Source organism: Lepisma saccharinum, chromosome 8 (genome assembly GCF_977018435.1).
Source record: "Lepisma saccharinum chromosome 8, izLepSacc3.1, whole genome shotgun sequence".
NCBI classification, from domain to species: Eukaryota; Metazoa; Arthropoda; class Insecta; order Zygentoma; family Lepismatidae; genus Lepisma; species Lepisma saccharinum.
The window spans coordinates 67,914,106-67,936,827 of record NC_139236.1 but is presented as its reverse complement, the minus strand read 5'-3'; the positions used below and the strand labels follow the sequence as shown (position 1 = coordinate 67,936,827).

The 22,722-nt window shown below is 37.3% G+C and overlaps 1 protein-coding gene across 1 annotated transcript in view; it reads right to left on the bottom strand.

The window, feature by feature from the left end:
• Positions 1-3,751: 3,751 nt before the first annotated feature.
• The window catches only part of LOC145991522 (protein Star-like), a 37,743-nt gene continuing 18,772 nt past the window's right edge, over positions 3,752-22,722 (bottom strand). Inside the window, exons 2-6 of the mRNA XM_083127542.1 lie at positions 21,968-22,095; positions 12,789-13,003; positions 7,059-7,253; positions 6,457-6,621; positions 3,752-4,431 (exon numbers count right to left, since the gene is read on the bottom strand). Of these exons, the coding sequence (XP_082983668.1) occupies positions 4,231-4,431; positions 6,457-6,621; positions 7,059-7,253; positions 12,789-13,003; positions 21,968-22,064 (873 nt within the window). The 5' untranslated portion in view covers positions 22,065-22,095 and the 3' untranslated portion in view covers positions 3,752-4,230. The remainder of the gene's footprint in view (positions 4,432-6,456; positions 6,622-7,058; positions 7,254-12,788; positions 13,004-21,967; positions 22,096-22,722) is intronic.

Genomic DNA, 22,722 nt, shown 5'->3' with positions numbered 1-22,722 from the left:
CGTCAATATGTTTTCAAATTTTTTCCCCACATATAACTGATTTGATGATCTTCAGGCCAGCTCTGGTGCAACCAAATGTAAGTTATTTATATAACACTGAATTTGGTGCAAGAGGACACTAAATCCATTCTGATCCTAGCTGTGGAAAACTTTTATATCTCATAACTCTCACACTTCCTATAACAATCATTGTGGTGGTACAAGAAATAAGCAGTAAGCTAAAAATACGAAATGGTAGGGTTGCCGGTTCAAGCTTTCTAAATCAGACTGCATCTTCCTATTTAAACAGCTCCAAAACTGAAGCAACCGTAAGGCCACTCTACAACACTATATGTGCACCTATTTCCCTACCCTACTATCATTGTGTGATTTGTTTTTACTGAACTTTGCATTTACAGTCCAAAGAATGTGATGTAATTGAGAAATTTAGCTTTCACGCAATACAGATAGATACCAGATAAGTAATGCAATAGATCTGCAAAACCAGTACAATATGCACTGTTTGATCTTCATAGATATGCAAAGCATGTAGCCAACATGAACAGTGTTCCGGTTTTACATTCATATACGCTCATTTTTGTGTGAAGTTAATTTTCTTTCTTTGCAATATGAATATTCATCATTGAAGTTTTATTCATGTGATAAGAATTTGTATAGTGTTATTAAGGTTGTACTATATAAAGGTAATGTGATATGTAATGATGTACTTTGTAGACTTTTTTCTAGAGAGTACACATACTTTAATATATTTAGACTGTGCTTTTTACCAAAAGTTGCAATATGTGAAAAATATATATTATATTTAATCATATAAATACCATGTATTTATGTGTACAAGAAAGAGATGTAAAATATGTTAGTGGCAGTCTCTGTTGTGTTTTCATGTAAATGTACATTTATGTAATTTTTTAGGTGTACTACGAAATATAGATGTAATTTTTATAATAAAAGAGCTGTTGTAGTAGTTATTGAAATTTCCTTTCATTGTTTGATAGATAGTAGCAATGTGTATTCTTGTTCATATACTCCATTTTCTATATATACAGGGTCATCCAAAAAGAATGATGGAATGCAGAAACATATTGGAAATTGTTGAACATATCAAAATTATTCAAACGTTCACATGCTACAAAATTAGGGTGACCAGACGTCCTCTTTTATCCAGACATGTCCTCCTTTTTTAGAAAGAGTATAGCATCAACCGTAGCAAATGTTCTGCATAGAGAATGTTTCCACACATAATGACATTCATATCACTTGGGGCACGTTAAGTATTAGAGCAAATCTCACCTAGCATCTGGGAGCTGAACATGATCACTTTCCCGACTGAGTCATTAGTAGGGGTGTAAGGGATCCAGAAAAATCAGTACCGTGATCAGTAAATACAATTTCCGTCCCAATCCCAATTTCGGGATCCTGAGCAGTTCAGAACTTCCAAATGGTAGTTTTAAAAAGTGGTTAGTTCTTGATGTTTTCTGCATTGTAAGTGTCTTGTCACTTCTCGGAAATTGTTAGCTTTTATTTCAGGGGGGGGGGGGGGGGAGAAATGTAAAATTCGCGATGTCCACAGCGTCCGGAAATTTTTATCATTTCTCGTTTTTGAGAATTTCCCGGCTTGAAAATTGCAGATTTTACCCGTCCCTAAAGTCTGGATTTTTTAAAAAAAAAATACCCGTCCGATGAAAAAAAGTTCTGTCACACCCCTAGTCATTAGTACGTATTATTATTCTATTTTAAGTCGTTGCTTTGCAATCTGAGACTTGTGAAACACGTAATTTGAGCAGTTCCTTTTTGATTGACTGATATGGTTTATTTTAATTTGCTTTTCTGCCAGTTTTGGGTAATTGCGAATATGAGGATGAGCGATGAAATGATGATTTTGATGAAGGGACACTCACAAAGAACACTCATGCCCAGGATGGGATTTGAACCTGGGACCTCTGTTGTTGTGGCGCAGTGTGCTAACCACTCCACCACAGAGCTCGGACAGTTAATTTTCGAGTTATACATACGTGATGCAGAAACGAGTAGTGAGAATTTTTATTATAAATTCATATTTATTTTTACGAAATAACGAAACGAAAGTGTAAATTCATCAATGATCTTGCAAGAAAATATCCAGCTTTTAAAGGATGAAAGAAACAAATATGAGGTAAAGTGAAGGTGGCTGTCACTTTCCCTGCTGTTGAAAGAGTGCTAGAAATGTTAGTGGCATTAAAATCATATTTCTCTACCCAATGTAAACTACCTAAAAATTCAATTCGGTTTTTGGAAATGGGCCTCCCCCATGGCGCAGTGGTAGCGTCATTGCCTTGTAATCAAGGGGTCCCGGGTTCGATACCCGGTGGAGGCACAAGTGGTTCGGATCCCACTTTAAACTGTAGGTCCAGTCCCGATTAGCCTTACTGTGCATAAAGTGGACTTAAAACACCAACTCAAATGCGGTTTTTGGAAATAAGTTAAAGCGAAGCTTACTTGTGTAGATGGCTAGGGATGCGAGTGCAGAACGTGTGGACGATTTAAGCTTGTTACATTTGTATTCACTTATGGGGATATTGCATTCTAATATCCAAGAATTGTAAAAAGATTAAAATTCTGTGCTTCAAACTATAGATATTCTTAGTTATGATTGTCATGTGTTAAATAAAAGATTAGGAGATTCCTTTTGTTGATTAAAGGTAAGAGGAAATTATTTAAAAAATCATCAGAATTATATGTGAGCAAAACTTGGTAGGGATTTTTTTGTATATTGATGAAATTATGAGTAATTGCAAATGAGTTGCCATTTCTTGCGGTGTCCTCTTTTTTATGACTTTGTCCTCCTTTTTCACCATGCCCTGTCCTCTTTTTTACATGTGTGTGTCTGGTCACCCTATATAAAATGTTTGAGTGTTATACCACCCCTTCCCTTCACACACACATTAGTAGGTGTTTAGTCATTTATAATAATTAATGTCCATGATAATAGTTGTTTTGTTCTTACTATTCCACTTTAATCAATGGCCAGACATGCCTACAAAAATTTCTCTTGATTCGTGTGATCGCAACATGGATTTTTAAAGACATTCTTTCTTACTTTTTTTTTTGCCAGAATCAGTCTACATCTTTCTTAATTTTTGTAGTTAATATTGACCACTACTCTTGGACACAGCTCATGTGCTTTTTTTTGTTCCTATAACTCTCACACTTTGTAATAGTATTCTTGTATTTCAATTTTAAACTTTTCCATGTGTAATTCCTGTTGGGAAAACCAGGCAAAAATAATGCTATTGTTTCAATCATTGACCCTCATGGTCAAACTCATTCCCAAATATGTGGTGGTGTGTGATAATGCATTTGCAAGTATGCCAAGGAGCCAGATTTGATCCCAGGCTGACTACAATTGCAATAAATTTATGAAAAATATTTGTTAGTTTGATATTGAATTCTGGCCAGTCTTGGAGTATTGATGCTAAAAGTAGCTAATACTAAAAATTCAAATTTTGCGTTAAATTTAATATGGGATAAAAATTAATCAAATGTATTTCCATGTATTTGTAATATTTGAAAAGAATACAGTTCAAATCAGTATAAGTGATTTATTAGCAATGGAATTCAGTATTTTCTTTGATCGTTACAATATATATAAATTTACTTTACAACATAACCTCACACCCATACAGTAATATTCTTATATACAGATACCTGTTGTACATTATGCACTGTGCATGTCATATTAATTAAATATTCACAGAAAATATTTTTTTCAGCCCTAATTTTGTAAATAAAATACTATTGCCATGCAACCTTTCTTTTTAATGCAAAGCAAACATGTGGTTTTGTATGAGAATTCCAATTTGTGTGTTAAAGATTTGGTACCATAACTGTGATACTACCATGTATTGCTAAAGTATTATTATTTTAGTCTCTCGCACAACTTTGAACTAATCACTAAAGATGAATGGAAGAAAAATAAAAAATTGTTCATGCATATTGTATACACCTATAGCTTTGGTTTTTGTATTTATGTAAAAGTTAAGCTTTAAATTAAGCATTTTATGTCATCTAAATTCCTAAAGTATCTCTTGTTGCATTCAAAATGATTGAAACAAATTACATTTATCCTTTTACACATTTGAAATGTAGAAATTGCACTTTATAATGGTAAATTATATCAGTCTTGTGTATTTTCTATAATGTTTTTCCTGTACACTACAACACATTGTACACTGCAAGTTCTTTACACCACTACTAAGCCTTGGAGAAATGAAGTTCTTCAGGAAGCATGTAATTCTTGTGAACAAATACATAGTCATCTCCAATTTCTTGCAGAAGCCTGAATCCATGGTTTCCCAAAAAGTGAACAAGCTTTTCTGGTCCTTCTTGTAAATGTCGAAATTCAACAGTCATAACTGTAATTTTTACAATATTGAATGGAATGGTTTTTAAAATCTGAAAGAAAGAAATATAAGTTTTTAGCAAAGGGTGCATGTGAACTTGTTAAAATTAATACAAATGGTGTACATGGGGTGGTAAAATAGCTATTTTTCCAGTATGTTTTGATATTCTTTTTAGTGTGTGTTAAAATAAAGGCGAAAAAATAAGAATTTAGTCACTGTACACTGTTTTAGGTCAGTATTTTAGTCACCCTTGTAACACCCCCTATATTTTTCATAAATGCCAAATTTATGTTCATTTTGGCTTGAAATTTATCTTTGTATCGCCCAGATAAAAAAAATCTGGATAAATCCCAGTTTTACCTGTACATACATGTCTCAAGAAAGTAAGTATACTGAAGTTTAGCGACTGCAAAGTTTCTACTAGATGTGAATACTCATAACTTCAATTGTTAATGGTGTAATTTTTTTTTCTTAATTAATTTTTCAATTTATTTACAGGTTTTCACATTACTTGAGGTTTTTCATATGCAATTCAGTTGTATCCATGTTGAATGTTTGAAAGCTTGAAGACACTGCTGCATAAACACATGTTACGTTTGTGAAAGGTTAGATAAAAATTACACAAGAATATGCATGGGTTTAAGAGCGCATTAATGGCTTCTATATTGCTTATTTGAATTTCTTTGGCTTCAGTGTTTCTTTCCTAAGATTTAATTTCATTTGCTTTGTGAAATTGATCTTCAGGCAAATTGTTATTTTTATTGTCTTTATATCTTCTGGGTTTCAAATGGAGAAATTGTACTGATTGTCATCTACTTCATTTATATTTTTCAATTCTTGACGTTTGTGTTGCATGAAAAAGCTCATGAAAACTGTACTGGAAAATTAGATTATTATTACATGAGGAGCCTGCTGTGGTTAACCTATATACGACAGAGGACATATATGGTGGGTGTCAGGATCCATGACTATAATAGTCATGTAATTTCTCCAAAAGATCTAGTTCATTCATGTTCTTTTTCATTTGTATACACATGAAGGTACCAGCATATAATTACTTGTCCTACAGTTGTTTTATTGTACATCTCTGCACGTTTGAGAAGTGTGCACTTGGAAAACTAGTAGTACAGGTTTGCAAGTGTAAAAAAGGTCCCAGCAAGCCCTTGGTCGTGATGTGTGGCCATGGCCAGCAATGACAAATCCCAGTCATAGTTGTAGGTTTCCATGACCAGTTACCCTACCAGGGTGGTCACTCTAGGACCATGATAAAATTCAATGCGGTTTTCAAGATGAACTTTCCAAAAATTCAAGGCTACAAGCAGATGCTTTCTGTATTTCAACAATACATATTACCTCCTCTCACTATATATATATAATATTTAAGATATTGAGATAAGATATTATACATTTGCCATTTCACAAACTCAGACTGGAAATACATCTACAAACACAAGTCATAAATGTTACGGAATATACTAATTACAAAAAATTGTTAATTGTATAAGGATTTCAAACTCAAATTTACCTAATCAAATTCAAGATATCTTGTTTTGCAATAATCTTCCCTCTGTCACAAAGGACAAGGACTTCGAAACGTAGTTCGAAAAATTTCATACTCACACACGTAAGTTGTTGATTTTTATCTTTTAACATTTAGTTTGTATTTGACTGTGAGTAATTCGCACATTATCAGTATGACACGAACAAAGCTTCCTTTTTTTCTTTTGTGGTGAACACAAAAGCTAAACTTGCCTCGGGACATTTGTAAATGTATGAATTCATTTGCATTAATAAAAGTTGCATATTTTCACGTCTACGGAGAAAAATTCACGTAGAATTCATGCATAATTCCCGGAATTCAAGAAATTTCCAGTGACACCCTGCACTACTCCTTCATAGCTCCCAAATTTCCTTATGATGGTGAGTAAGTAGCCACTGGTCCCATACACTGGTCGAAATCTCGGAAGGGAAATCGTTTGGCACTCCCCAGGAGACTCGAACCAGCGCACATCCCTTAGCCCTAGCCCAAAGCCTGATGCATTAGACTGCATGACAAAGGTGAAGGGAGGAACTTTACCTGGAGCTCGGCACCTTCCACATCCAGACTGAGGTAGTCGATGGTGGTTTTGTTCAGAGCAAGTAAAATTGAGAAGAGAGGAAAGCATTTGACTCGAGTGTACAACCCTTGCTGCTGCTTGTTGGCAGTTATGTGACCCATTGTATCTGCTTGGCGAAAAGTCACCTGGAAATAAACAGTGGGTAATGCAAAGATTCATTCCTGCCATATTATGTTCCATGTAGATGCCTGTTCCCTATCATGCATGGAATTTAAATAGCTGTGTGGTTTTATTTTAGTCTGTGAATATCTTATGGTTTAAAACAAATGAGTGTTACTGAGAAAGGTCATGAAAAAAATGTTCAATACCTGAAAAATGAAAAATACTAGAAATTTTTCAAGCAAAATCATCACTACTACTTTATGACGATCCAGTGAATGTGACAAGTGCTAAATGCCACAGTTTACTTTCAATCCCCTTATCGACACAGCTTTATTATCTAGCTCTTAAAGGAACATAGACCCATTTGAATAATATTGATTTTTGGTAACCAGAAAGTGTTTCCCTCATAAGTCTGCACCTATGCATAATCTCCACTATAATAATGTAAAATGTAGGTTACCTCTTTTGGATATGGTGTAGGGCTAAGACAAGCATTGATGGAATATGCTTTTCTGTTCCGTTTCCTCAGTGCAAAGTAGTTCCAAGGGTCAGGTTCTACAAGAAGTCCAGTCCAGTTGTACTCCCTTTCTAACATCAGCGTGTTGCTAAGTTCTTCCCCATTGTATGCACCAGCTTCCACAAAAAATCCGTTCTTCTGTTTGAAAGAAAAGGAAAAAAAGTATAAGAATTCAATTACTTTAACAGTTGAACTTACATTTTCACATGAAAAGAGAGACAGGTAGGTAGGTAGGTCTATCTGTTTCTCACTCTTTCTCTCTCACTGTACAGTGATTCGGGGTTTTAAAGTGAGGGTAGTATTTTCAACTAAGAAACTGGAGTCTGTATGTACTGGTGGATGGATAACCCTTATTAATCCCTCCCTGTGTACCCTGATAATGTTTACACACCATACACACACTCGCTCATAGGCGTGCACAGACACTCTGATTGGGGGGGGGGGGGGGGGGGGCAAAGCCTTGATGAAAGTTCAGTCTGGAAAGAAAAGCCTAATTTTATCTCGGTGTTTTAGTTTTATTGCATTGATATGCGTGTGCATGTGTGTATATGTATAATTTAAATACATTACATAATCAATTCATCCACCCTGCAACTATACTTCACAAATTTCTTGTACTATACTTCACACTGAATATATACTGTACGTGAAGGATGAGCAGACTTTAACACAATTATAAAATTAAATTGCAAGTCCTCAGTGCTCAACTGGTTTCCATAACGTTGTTACACTTACATTGTAAGAATTAAACAACACAACTCAACTTCCTAAATATTATTTCACTTTAAATCGTTAGATGCAAACTCATTTTGCAACTTTTGACACAATACATTTTTAAATCGAGCCTCTTACATAACAAAAACAAATCAAAATCAACAACTTAAAACAAATATTGACATTGATACAGCATTCTTAATCTCAATGGTTCCCTGTTAATTTTATAAACTTGTACACAGTATAAATAAGGTAAATATTATATAGTTATTTGTGAATGTAGAATACAGTCACACACTCTCTACAGAAAACTACGTGAGATATCATAGATGTTATGATCACCCTGTATGCTATCTAAAATGTGCAGATCACAAGAAGTTTTCTCAAGACATAAAATTACGGGTCCAATATGAGGCAGATATAATTCACACACATGTGAAACAATACTTGGTAGTAGCCTGGTGGAGCCCCATCTCCTTGTTGGCTAAACTACTTAATATAAATAAAATGCTAGATGTACAATCATAACGTGACTCTTCAGTACATTAATTATTGAATAATTACATAATCAATAAACAACTTGCCTCCTATAATCATTATTTGATCCCTGTATAACTTCATTAGCATTGATTTGCTTGAACATGCCTGATCCCTGCACAACATTTAGATATACATCAATATGTGACAAGTTTAACTAATAAACCTGCTCCTGAAAGTAACACATTTCATAACTATAATGACTGACTTCCAAATATTTCTAGAGATCAGAATGAAATTAATTCACATTTCATTAGTACAATAACATTATTAACTTCAATTAATTATATTTCAAACACTATCAATAACTAACATTTCTTTCCCTTGTAACAGTTAAAACATTTCAAACTTGAGAGACACTGCAAAGTATCACCTTTTGTGTACAAGGGCAAAAGTTTCGAACATAAAACTGCAATGATTCATAATTTTCGTACCGTTATGTACAAAACATTACAAAGTAACTTGTACCATGAAATTTAATTAAGCTGATTTATAGTTATGCTTCCATTCCAGACAACACACTGATTTAATTGTCTCTCCCTTGGGTCAAACGAAACTGTGTTTTCATTCAGTCTACTACCTGAACTAGCATTACTGTTAGGAGAAACGAATGGTCGTTCACAAGGCTGACGGCAATTAGAACACAAATTTACTTCATTGTGCAAATCTTGACTATTGCTAGAGATATAAGGAAAACAAGCCAAATTAGGTTCTGAATTGGATCTCATTTGTAGATAGCCTTGCCTTGGATTAGAACGTCTATCGGTCTGCGCTGTTCCACTGTCTTGTCCAAATCAGGTATTGTTGTTGTTATAATTTCTGTTATTTGTATTTAAGTTTCTTCTAAAGAACTGTTGATTGCCATAATTATTTTGATTCCTTCTTCTGAATGTAAAATCCTGTCGCCGACCACAGTTGTCACACATTTCGTCTTCTATATAAGAGTTACCACCGGTTATGGAACTAGAATTAGTGTGTCTATTGCTGGAAGAAAACTGTCCTTTATTACTTTGATTTGGATCCCTGTTCTTTGGTTGTGTGTTAACTGTCTGAACTTTGTATCTTCGCCTTTCTCTAAAATCTAACACATTAGTACATCTAGATGTTTTCATTTCAAAATCACTATGCAATTCACACTTCTTCCGATTGTGTATTGATTAAATCCAGTCCCTTCAGTAAATTAATAACGTCGTCAACCTTCGTTAGGCTAGCACCTAATATCATCTGTGCCGTAATCAATGGAAACTGATTAATCAAAATGTCTATGACTTCTGCATCTTTAGGACCTTCTACCAAATTATAATACGTTGAATAAGTACGAGTGGCAAACACCTCCATGCTCATACCGCTATTTTGATCATACTTTCTGTTCCTCAATTCTCACAACTGAGCCTGTCTTAATGAGTGTGAAGTGTACTGGTTCAGAAACTCATGTACAAAATGTTCGTATGTCATAAAGGAATCCATGTGCGTATTGTACCATTCCTCGGTTGGCCCTTGAAAACAATTCTGAATACATTCCAATCCGTGAACGTCGGGGAATCTGAAGCAAATCCAAGTGTGAAGTTAATGTTTTGATAAACTTTCTTGGCCTAGATTTCTCTGGATTTCCAGAAAATTTAGGCAACATATTCAACTCATTCAACCGTAGATACTTTTGTGGTTGTTCCATAGTGTGCCTATGGTGCTTCATTTTGTAATTAGGTTTAAATCGTTTGCCAGAAGATGCTTGCGAATTAAATCTAGTTTTGTTTACTTCAGACATATCAGAGTCTGATCCATTACTAGATTATGAAGTATTATTTGGTGGATCAACATAATAACCTGTGAAGTTTTATGAGGCTTCTTTAATCGAGATTTTTGCTCATTAACTGATGAAGTAGGAACTGTCAAATTAGATTTAGGATTTCCTGTAGATTTACGTTTTCCTGACATATGCAATGGAAAAGATTCATCTTCTAAAGCACTGGAAGATGACAAGGGTAAAGATACAGGATGCTCTGTGTGACATGAAACTTCAGTAACGTTGCCATTGTTCCCTGCAGCTTTATGGATTGATGAAGAATTTGTCATCAGCAGTTTAGCTGTTACATCACTTAATCAGCTTCACAGATCTCAACACGTTGAATTAAACCTTCATTATTATTTCCCCTAATCTGTCTGATAACATTCCACTGCTCGTTTACCTGCAAACCCAATCCAGCAACACTATCTTATAACTTACGAATGCTGTTAGTATTCGCTTCACCAGTTATACTCAAATGTTGGAAATTTTCGTTCAACATTTTAACTTCCGCCTGAAGTTGTCCCTTTATTTGATCATTTGCAAGCGTCTGTAACTTTCCCAATCTCCATTCAGAGCGAGTTGCCCAACTCCTTAACAGTGTTGTTCATATTCTCCATGCACTTCACCGTTCTGTCTTCAAGTTCTGCAAACTGCTCTTTCTGTGATTTCTCATATTCTCTTAACTGCTTTTTCTGAGATTTCTCAAGGTCTGCAAACTGTTCCTTCTGATATTCCCTTAATTCGCCAAACTCTTTCCTTACGCTGTCATTCGATTCCATCAATTCCCTAAACATGACCAATAATTGAGCATTACGTAAAATCTGAAGTAGCCGTAGATAATGGCACAATAGGAACATTCTTTGTTGCCATTGCACTAATTTGTATTCACAACAACTGAACGAAAATACGAAGTACAGAAAGGATAGAACACTAATAAGTCTACAAATTATAATTCTTCAGTGTAACCAAAGTCCCGCGCACTGGCCACCAATTTCTTGCAACTTGACTGAATATATACTGTACGCGAAGGATGAGCAGACTTTAACACAATTATAAAATTAAATTGCAAGTCCTCAGCGCTCAACTGGTATCCATAATGTTGTTATACTTACGTTGCAAGAATTAAACAACACACACAACTCAACTTCCTAATAATTATTTCACTTTAAATCATTGGATACAAACTCATTTTGCAACTTTTGACACAAGTCATTTTTAAACAAGCCTCTTACATAACAAAAACGAATCGAAATCAACAACAACAATTAAAACAAATATCGATATTGATACAGCGTTCTTAATCTCAATGGTTCCCTGTTAATTTTATAAACTTGTACACAATATAAATAAGGTAGTAAATATTCCCTTCTTAGCTCCATGGTAAATATTAGTTATTTGTGAATGTAGAAGACAGTCACAGCCCATAACAAACTAACAGCAAAAATTATATAACTTGTCTGTGAAATGTGTGCGCTCCTTTTCTACTCTTTCTGGTAATTTACAATGCATTACAGGCGAGCAAGAACATTTTTGGATCTAAATTTTTGCAAACTGAATACAATATTGATTTAATAGGGCGCAAAAAAATCATGAGGCGGCTTGGGATTCTCTTTTACATTTTTTTCATTTAGATCGTTCGGCGCCCAGGGACAAATCCCGATAAAATTTGAAATCGAGGGGGCAATTGAACGGTGTGCCGCCTACAAGTGCTCTTGACCGCCAGGAAGAAATAATGCAAGATAGACGTGAAAACTAATACTATCTTGAGTATCCTTTTGTCCTGATAGTCTTGCTTTCCTTTACTTCAATGTTTGCCCCCTTGCGCCCCATCCCCAAAAATTAGTTTCCGGCCAAAGTTTGGGGGACAATGTACCCCTGCCCCTGTGGTCAGCCACTGCACTCCCTTCCCCTGTAGCTGCTTTGAACTTTCATCGGCTTGAAAATATTTCATTTTCTAAAGTGTATAGTAATTATAGTTTATTAACGGTTTCTAGGTGAAAGTATAATAATATAAGGGCATGGACGTCTGGAAAGGATGGCCAAATCTCCCCCTTAGAAAACGAATGTCAACCTAAAAGTATATATTTCACAAGTATAATTTGATTTCAGTCATAATAGTTATTTACATTAATTATTTAATGGGGATGCAGGAATGCGATAATTTCAAATTGAAGTAGTGTTTTTGAAGGGGCAACACTATTATCGGGGTAATGTGCCCCATGGAAAAATATCTTGCTTGTCCCTCCGTGAAAAAAAATGCGGACGGTCCATGATTAGGAGGGGGGTAATTGCCCCTCCTTGTCCCCCGTGCGCACGGCTATGCACTCACTCACTCACTCTCACTTACTTTTGACACCACTAACATTACTGCTCAATTTCTCAACTTTGAAACTAATCACTACTTCGAGAATTTATAGAGTTCGTTTTAAGAAATTTTACGAGAACAAATGAGGATTTTTTTTAAAGAAATGCTTTACATTTTTCAAAGCATAAAAAATTCGCAATGGCTAATGAATGAATCTTTAATGTATTCATTTAATACACACTTTAACTTATATTAGAACTCTCAATAAAAACTAAAAACAAAAAAATCTTGTCCACATTCGATAAGCAGACAATATTAATTTAAAACTTACTTTTTCTTTCAAAATTTTCAACACTAATGAGCTTTGCCCATTTTGGGAATAATCGGTTTTGTTTTCATTTAAGAGGTAGTTTCCTGAAGATGGAGTTTGCAAATGTATTTCTCGAATGTAAGTTATGAGCTGCATATCATTCTGTGCTACGCCGAAGAAGTCGAAGTCTGTGAGATTCAATGGCTTTGATGGAAGTGGATGTCTTCGTCTCAGAGCTGGAACATAAAGTACAATGAATACAAATGGAAATGAAATGTTGACAAATATGAAATTAAAAAATAAAGAACGTTAAAATTTGACAATGTTTATTACAAGTCGTGAAATCTAAAACAGAAAACATATGTCAGAATGTTGTTCACTTTAAGTTAGTTTTGAATTGTTTTGCTTTATTCGTCCTTACCTTCCAAACCGTAAGTATTTCCTAAATATCAAGTTCGTTATTGTGCTTGTGTTTTCAGAAACTCACTTGATGTCATTTCTCGCCAACTAATGCCAGTTCACGACCCATGATTGACCCCACCTGCATGCATCTGCCTTGGAGTATTTCGTTTATCTGGCACTGTGGCGTCCAAAGAACTTATATAAATAAAATGAAATAAAAAGGTATCAGCCAATCACATTTGAAAGTTTAGAGCCAATCAGAAGCAGCAGAAGTACTACTGGAAGTATACCGCGTTTGTTAGAACCTGTCCCCTTTCCCGTGCTAGCGATCGCTCGACAGTTTCGGTGCCAATGAGAAACGAGGAAAAAATCGTCTGCTGGGCAGCGAGGAGCGAATGGGAGCCAGAAGAGAGGCGCTTACGTAGACGCTGTTGCGACGTTGCGTATTTTAATTAGCTGCCTGGCTTTGACTTTCCCCAGCACGGAGAAAAGCCAGCGAACAGCTAGCGCGGGAACCGGGACAGGTTGTAACAAACGCGGTTATAGTTTGGTACTTTACCGACGGTAGCAGGGCTGTGCACGTGATACGCTTTGATATATGGGTTTTTTGACAAATGAGGAGACTTGTTATATACGCTCTTTGGTGGCACCATACGGCGGTATGCGAAACCAGTCTGCAGGTTGGGTACTTTGCAACTGCAAATGTTCGTGTGGACTAGAGCTCGTAAAAATGGATAGCTTATGAAGTGTAAACTTGCACAATTTTGGCAGTGGCTAGGGAATATGAAAACTCTTCAAATTAGAAAACGATACACTATTTCAACATGCGAAATTCGTTTCACGGTGTTATAAAGAAGGACGTGCATTCAGACTGAAGTGATAGAAGTACAGTACCTTGTGACCATAACCTGCAATACGAGTAAGTAAAATTCATGTTTTTGTTATACGATAGATATACATCGCTTCTTTAGAATTGAATTGGCTGTTAATAGCCTTGTGATTGATAGGCAGCTTTACTTCTGTACACATGTTCATGTTGAAAGTTAAAGTGGGAGAGGGGAGTAGAAAGAACGTTGTTGAAAGTTACAGTGGGAGAGGGGAGTAGAAAACGTTCTTCGATTGGCGAACAGGTTTTTTGTGGCACGATACAGTGTTGATGAGTACAAAGACCTACATTGGGTTAACGTGAAGTAGGAGAATGCGAAGACAAAACAATATTAAGTGTGTTGTACAGGGTGGTCCAAAAGTGTGGAAACACCTGAATAAAAATTGAATGGCATGATATTTCCAAAAACTAACATTGCAGGTTTGTAATAGAGGTGGGGGAAAATGTTATAGGGCATATGACGATGACGGCCGCCATCTTGAAATCCGCCATCCTGAATGCAACTTTAAAAGTTCAAATGGAAACCATGTCGTGTAATACCTCATTTCAATAGGAAATTTTCTCACGAGTTCAACGGTGTGCATACGTTTGCTCTAGCACCAACAGGGACGAAGTTATTAACGTTTTATGCTTGCTTTATCGTTGCAGGTGACGTAACACAGCATGGGTCTCACGCAGGCAAAACACGTATATTTAGACAGCCCCCCCACCTTCTCCGATTTGCACCAAAATGGTGCCAAACGTTAGTGCATCGTTTGTGCACGAATGTGCACGCAAAAATTTCGTTTGTGCACAAACGGAAAACACCAAAATTAGCAAGTCAATTTGGGGGGGCTGTCTAAATGCCAGCCCCCCCACCGTCTCTGATTTTCACTAAAATGGTGCCAAACGTTAGTGCATAGTTTGTGCACGAATGTGCACGCAAAAAATTCGTTTGTGCACAACGGGAAATCCGAGATATTAACACCTTAACTTTTGGGGTCAGCCCCCCACCTTCTCCGATTTTCACTAAAATGGTGCCAAACGTTAGTGCATCGTTTGTGCACGAATGTGCACGCAAAAATTTCGTTTGTGCACAACGGGAAATCCGAGATATTAACACCTTAACTTTTGGGGTCAGCCCCCCCACCTTCTCCGATTTTCACTAAAATGGTGCCAAACGTTAGTGCATCGTTTGTGCACGAATGTGCACGCAAAAATTTCGTTTGTTCACAAGGGGAAATCCGAGATATTAACACCTTAACTTTTGGGGTCAGCCCCCCCCCCCCACCTTCTCCAATTTTCACTAAAATGGTGCCAAACGTTAGTGTATCGTTTGTGCACGCAAAAATTTCGTTTGTGCACAAGGGGAAATCCGAGATATTAACACCTTAACTTTTGGGGTCAGCCCCCCACCTTCTCCGATTTTCACCAAAATGGTGCCAAACGTTAGTGCATCGTTTGTGCACGAATGTGCACGCAAAAATTTCGTTTGTGCACAAGGGGAAATCCGAGATATTAACACCTTAACTTTTGGGGTCAGCCCCCCCCACCTTCTCCGATTTTCACTAAAATGGTGCCAAACGTTAGTGCATAGTTTGTGCACGAATGTGCACGCAAAAATTTCGTTTGTGCACAAGGGGAAATCCGAGATATTAACACCTTATCTTTTGGGGTCAGCCCCCACCTTCTCCGATTTTCACTAAAATGGTGCCAAACGTTAGTGCATCGTTTGTGCACGAATGTGCACGCAAAAATTTCGTTTGTGCACAACGGGAAATCCGAGATATTAACACCTTAACTTTTGGGGTCAGCCCCCCCACCTTCTCCGATTTTCACTAAAATGGTGCCAAACGTTAGTGCATCGTTTGTGCACGAATGTGCACGCAAAAATTTCGTTTGTGCACAAAGGGAAATCCGAGATATTAACACCTTAACTTTTGGGGTCAGCCTCACACCTTCTCCGATTTTCACCAAAATGGTGCCAAAAGTTAGTGCATCGTTTGTGACTTTGCGTACATCTATTCTATCTCATGTGTGCGATATGGAATACATGTGCAATGGGATTCATATGTATTATCGTGAAAATTGTCCATCACCATTTTGGTGCAATTTATTCGAGGCAATAAGAGCTTCAAGAAGTTTAAAAAAAAGTCCAAACAAACTGTTGACAACTTCTGCACGAGCACACACAATAATTCATTGCTTAAAATCACATAAGATGTAAGATAAAAATTAATGAAGATGGTTATGGACAATTTGCACGTTTATATTCTTGGTACACTGTACCACGATATCTTTTCTCTTACGCCGGGCCCAGTGTTGGAGTGGTTAGAACATGGATAGAGTACAGGGGTCTACGGTTCGAATCCTGGCTTGGGCATGGGCTTTTGGGAGTGTCCATTTATCAGTTTCATCATATCATCACTCATCCCCTTCTATTAGCCGAAAGTGTCTTAAGAGAGAAGTAAAATACACTAAATCATTTTTTCCTTTTCGGAAAAAATATGAAAAATCAATTTCAATAATGACGTCTATCCATGTGTACACCTACATATCCATACTTCCAGCAAGTAATACATTTTCCTGCTTGATTGAACCTGTACTCATATCAGTTAGCATGCTAGATCACTCTAGATGAAACTCATAATCCTAGAATTCTTCTACTTGTTTAGTAGCATAAATGTTGCATCTACTCACAGGTATATGCGTATGCTGTTATAAAAAAAAAATATATCAAATCTAGTGTGATATATTGACATTACTTAGTTTGCAAACTGCAAGTATAATATGAAAGAATTTTATAATGATGATGACTGGAAGAATGATATGAAAGATTTCTTAATGAGATACACTAACAAAAAACGAGAAATTCACTGCATCAATGTAATAAATTTTATTCGTCTTTAACAACAATAATAAATGTTCAATTAACTTAAAATTGTAATATTGAATTGTGTTTTATACATAATATGTGCCTATGTTTCAATTAGCACATTTTCCTCAACTACTTGATCCATATTTTTATATACCAGATTTAATTTGTAAATACAATACACTTATAATTTACATTAAAACTTTTTATTGATTTCTATTTCTGAAGAATTTAATTCAAAATAAAAAAAATTATATGCATCAAGAAAATGAAAATAAGCAAGTTTCTATCCTCGTTTCTCTATCTTCAGATTATATGCTATAAACAAGAACTTGGCAATTCACAGCTGTTGATCTCTTGAAGTAAGTCTTCTCCTGGTAATCATCATATAACTAAACAGCTATTCTAAGGAGAGAATTCAGTATGATCCATAGTGACCAACACATTGATAATTATTCTGAGTAGTAGTAGTATGACTTTCTATACATATACATATACTTGGCTTACACACACACACACACACACACACACACACACACACACACACACACACACACACACACACACACACACACACACACACACACACACACACACACACACATATATATATATATATATATATATATATATATATATATATATATCTATCTTTGTATCAACTCGCAGGTAGGAGCCCTTGCTGTTCTTCAAAATAATATTAAATCTAGTGTGTTACATGGACTGACTCGAAGAATTATATGAACGAATTTTATAATGAGATACACTAACAATAAACGAGAAATTCACTACACTAATATAATAATTTTTTACTCGATTTAAGCACAAATAATAAATGTTCAATTAACTTAAATTATAATATTAAAATGTGTTACATATTTGCATATACAGTACGTCCAATTCCTTGCGAGGCCGAGAGATCGAGAGAAGTCTGGCGGGCACTGCTAGCGGAGATGCCGACATTTTCGACCAGTAACGTTCCGCTTATTTTTATGGACATATCTTTAGCATGCAGATATTTATAGCACTAATCTGCGTTACAAGAGTTGTTCAAAGTGATGCCCACCTACATTCACACATTCCTGCTTCAGGAGCAAAAGGAACAAGATTTTCCTTTCATCTACTTTTCAAATTATTAAAATAATGCGCAAAAGAAAATCAAGTGGCTCTAAGACAAAGTGATCGACACTATCTTATATAAATTATCTTTTTACTCGGTCTGAGCTCACCTTACATCGACAACCGTTCCATTCGTCCCCTGTAGCTGCAAAACAGGTCGCATAGAACAAATAAACAATATAGGTTAACTTACAAATCACAGTTATAAAGAATATTAAAAAGAAGAAAAAAGGTAAAGTGCCGCCTTGTGCTTAGCACCACGCCATGAAGGCGTAGCTATAGGGGAATGTGGGGGTAACACCTCACTTTCTTGACCGGTCGTGACTAGGGATGATGTGATCAGCATCACGCCCCTGACCGCTATACCCCCAGGGTTTCCCCCTGGTACCTAAGTCATTCGATGCTGGGTGGTCGCCGGGGCCGCTTCCAACGTTAGAAACGTTTCGAGATTTGAACCGACCGGGGATCGAACCCGGGACCTTTAGCTTGGTAGAATAAAGAATATTAACCAGGAGGAATTCAAATAAGTCATTCATACCTCCCCCCCACAAACACAAAGGTGAAGGGGCTGACCCCAAAAGTTAAGGTGTTAATATCTCGGGTTTCCCGTTGTGCACAAACGAAATTTTTGCGTGCACATTCGTGTACAAACGATGCACTTACGTTTGGCACCATTTTAGTGAAAATCGAAGAAGGTGGGGGGGCTGACCCCAAAAGTTAAGGTGTTAATATCTCGGATTTCCCCTTGTGCACAAACGAAATTTTTGCGTGCACATTCGTGCACAAACGATGCACTAACGTTTGACACCATTTTGGTGCAAATCGGTGAAGGTGGGGGGGCTGACCCCAAAAGTTAAGGTGTTAATATCTCGGATTTCCCCTTGTGCACAAACGAAATTTTTGCGTGCACAAACGATACACTAACGTTTGGCACCATTTTAGTGAAAATTGGAGAAGGTGGGGGGGCTGACCCCAAAAGTTAAGGTGTTAATATCTCGGATTTCCCCTTGTGAACAAACGAAATTTTTGCGTGCACATTCGTGCACAAACGATGCACTAACGTTTGGCACCATTTTAGTGAAAATCGGAGAAGGTGGGGGGGCTGACCCCAAAAGTTAAGGTGTTAATATCTCGGATTTCCCGTTGTGCACAAACGAAATTTTTGCGTGCACATTCGTGCACAAACGATGCACTAACGTTTGGCACCATTTTAGTGAAAATCAGAGACGGTGGGGGGGGCTGGCATTTAGACAGCCCCCCCAAATTGACTTGCTAATTTTGGTGTTTTCCGTTTGTGCACAAACGAAATTTTTGCGTGCACATTCGTGCACAAACGATGCACTAACGTTTGGCACCATTTTGGTGAAAATCGGAGAAGGTGGGGGGCTGTCTAAATATACGTAGGCAGAACGCATTGAGATCGTGTTGATATCAGGTGAACGAAGCACGAGGGTGATTTCAGACGATTATAACCACCGTCACCCAGATAGGGTACCACATCCATTATGGTACCGTCAGTAAAGTTTTTGCAAAATTTCGTGAAACCGATACTGTGGCTGACAAACCAAAATCACGATGCCGCCCCTCCTCAAACGACTGACACGCGCAACCAAAAGTGCTGTGGGGCGTCGACTGAAACGCACCCCACGGGGGTAAACAAAATTTCCACTATTAGAAAGATGAATCAAATCAGACAGATTCAAGATCTGTTCAGACAAGAAAATTGTAGCAGTGCTTTGACTTCTTTAGTTTTCTGATCAATTTACATATGATCACTAGTTTGATTTATCAAGTATATACATTAATTTATTTATTTCATATTTATACTTTGTCTTCTTATAATAGATTCTATTGTTTTAATCTTTCCAATTTGCTTTGTTCTTATTTATAAAGTTATTCACATATATTAATCTTGCACGCCTGGTGCTGCCATCTCTATTCCTCTTTAGCAAACTATTTACATTACTTGGTCCTATTGGATACGTAACACTCGTCACCAAAGAGTCTTTGTTTTTTTTTTTCAATCGTTGCATTCGTAGTACTCATGTAGGCCTACACAACACGAAACTTTCAAAATAGAGATGATATCGAGAGTATGCTGGGCATAAACAGCCACCTGTAAGCTGTAAGTCCAATAAATCTTAGTTGAGTTGAGTTGATGATATCGAGACGATACTTGGCCTCGTCTCGAGTTGTAAATGCACGTCTCGTTCAGTGCTCCTAGCTGGAGGGATGCTTGGTCGAGTTGGTGTTTTAAGTCCACTTTATGCACAGTAAGGCTAATCGGGACTGGACCTTCAGTTTAAAGTGGGATCCGAACCACTATGTGCCTCTACCGGGTATCGAACCCGGGGCCCCTTGATTACAAGGCAACGACCTAACCACTGCGCCATCAGGGAGGCCTGGATGCTTGGTGGAGTTTGGGGATTTGGGGGGGGGGTGCTTGTATGATTCGACAATGAAGCGAGTGGAGCGATGCTTACGCAAATTATCCTAGCTGAGGGAATGATTTACGATAATGCTGGGGACACAGCATCCTCCAGCATCTTCGCCCTACTTTAAGCACTGATCTCCTCTCGAAAAAACAGCATATACAACGTATCACTGCACAAAATTTCACACTGAACAGAGGTCATCAAGCCAAACAACTTTCAAAAACTTTTCTGTTTGACGCTTCGTCCCGACGCTGCGTGTCGTCGAAAGGGAGATTTTATCCTGAATATATCACATCGTAGGTTCACTATTAGCACTGAGGAAGGTTTCAGACCGAAGCGACACGTTCCCATCCAGTCTGCACAAAAATTCACTGCGCATGAGCGCTCAAAATTTTACAGACACGCCTCCCGATGGCGTAATGAGGGCGACGTCGCCTTTTAAACAAGGAGTCCTGGGTTCGATACCCGGTGGAGGCACTATAATGGTTCGGATCCCACTTTAAACTGTAGGTTCAGTTTCGATTAGCATATCTGCGCATAAAGTGGACTTAAACTTTAATATCTTCATGTCGATAATGATCCTACCCTAAAGGTGGGATGAAAAGACAACTCTGTCGGTTCGTAACTGCCAAAAAATTAGCATGGCTAAAGGAAAATGCAATCTTAAAAGTATGAGAGATTCTGGATAATTCCAAATAACTTGCGCGTTCATTTAAGAAATAAAATAATCATTAAATACCGTTATAACCTCTTGCCTATCTTACAGTGGCGTATTCTGAAAATTTGACCTGGTTTACCGCAACATGTCGACTAATTAGATATATGCAAATAGAACACCAATGGAGGCATGCAAGTAAAACAAAAATAAAAGTCCGGCAATTTCTATATTTTACATAAAATTTCCCTTTCTACCTAAAATTGAACCTGAATTTCCCTGCATCAAGGGGAATTTCTCTTCATGTACTTAAATTTCAATTTCACTGCATCACTCACCTCACGATCCATATTTGAGAGCCCACTGGGTACTACAGACAAATTACGTTTGTACACTCATCTCACGTAGTACTCCGGTAGTTTGTTTCTTTATACAGCATATTTGCATAACCTACAAGTGTATCAATATACGCTGTATAAAACACACCTTACTACTAATTCCCGTACGTGTACTGCTGGGCTTCGAGCATATACCGCTCGTTTTGCCTGTTCGAGCGTTATTCGCTCGAGCGAAGAAGCTCTCGATTCTATATTCTATCTAGCGTCGTCCGTGCGAACTATTTGGCGCTCGAGAGACCTGCAACACACTATAAACCCGTCTTTATGTTCTTTAAATAATTTACTTAAATTGTTTACAAAATTGTTTTAATAGTTTGCATAATACATTATGAGCAATTACTCATATACGAATGCTAAATGTAATATAAAAAATATAAGAAAAATATTGGTTTACCGCGGTAATCGCAGTAACATGGAGAATACGCCACTGGAAAAACTGATGTGAACTCACCCTTAGTGTTGATCGAAAACAAGAGCAGCATGACAAGGGTGAAGACGGTGAGAAAGACGCCCACTGGCATGAGTCGCCGAGCAAGCCTCGACGCCATCTTTCTCCCAACGGTAGTCGCATGGTGGCATCTGGAAGAAAAAGTCGAAAAATAAATAAATAATCCAGGACATGTAGTTCGTTTCTCTATATTTTGCATTTTGCGCCTCTTCTTATACCTCTTCTGCTTCACGCCCCCAGGAGTCTGTGGACCAACGCCGCACCTTGCGGTAGAGAAGGGGAGAAAGCGACTGTTCAGAGCAAAGCAGTGCTTGTTGCTGAAATCGAATGGTAGCTGAAGGCGCGTTTTTCCTCCACTTTCTCTCTCTCACTTGTTCATTGGTCTGTACCTCTCGAGTCGCAACTTGCGCAGAGGACTTGTTTTCGTTCGCTTGCTCCAGAGACTTCTGGGAGCGAGTACAGGTTAGTATGACCGACTGATTAAATAGATGGGTCAAAACTACGGATGTTCAGGACAGAACGTTTTCAGTCAGGACGAAAAATGCCCAGGATTTCTCGACGCAGTGATAAATCTCAAATTCTGCACACAGTTTTTCCATAAAGTAACTGTTTTGTCATTTCTGGAATGAACGCTGTCATTTCCAAGAAATTTCCGACATTTTAAAGCACTTTTAATACACACCCAATCGAAAGTTTTCGACTGATCTGGAAATGATTTTACCATATCATGTTTTCATGTATCAGGTTGAATCTACAGG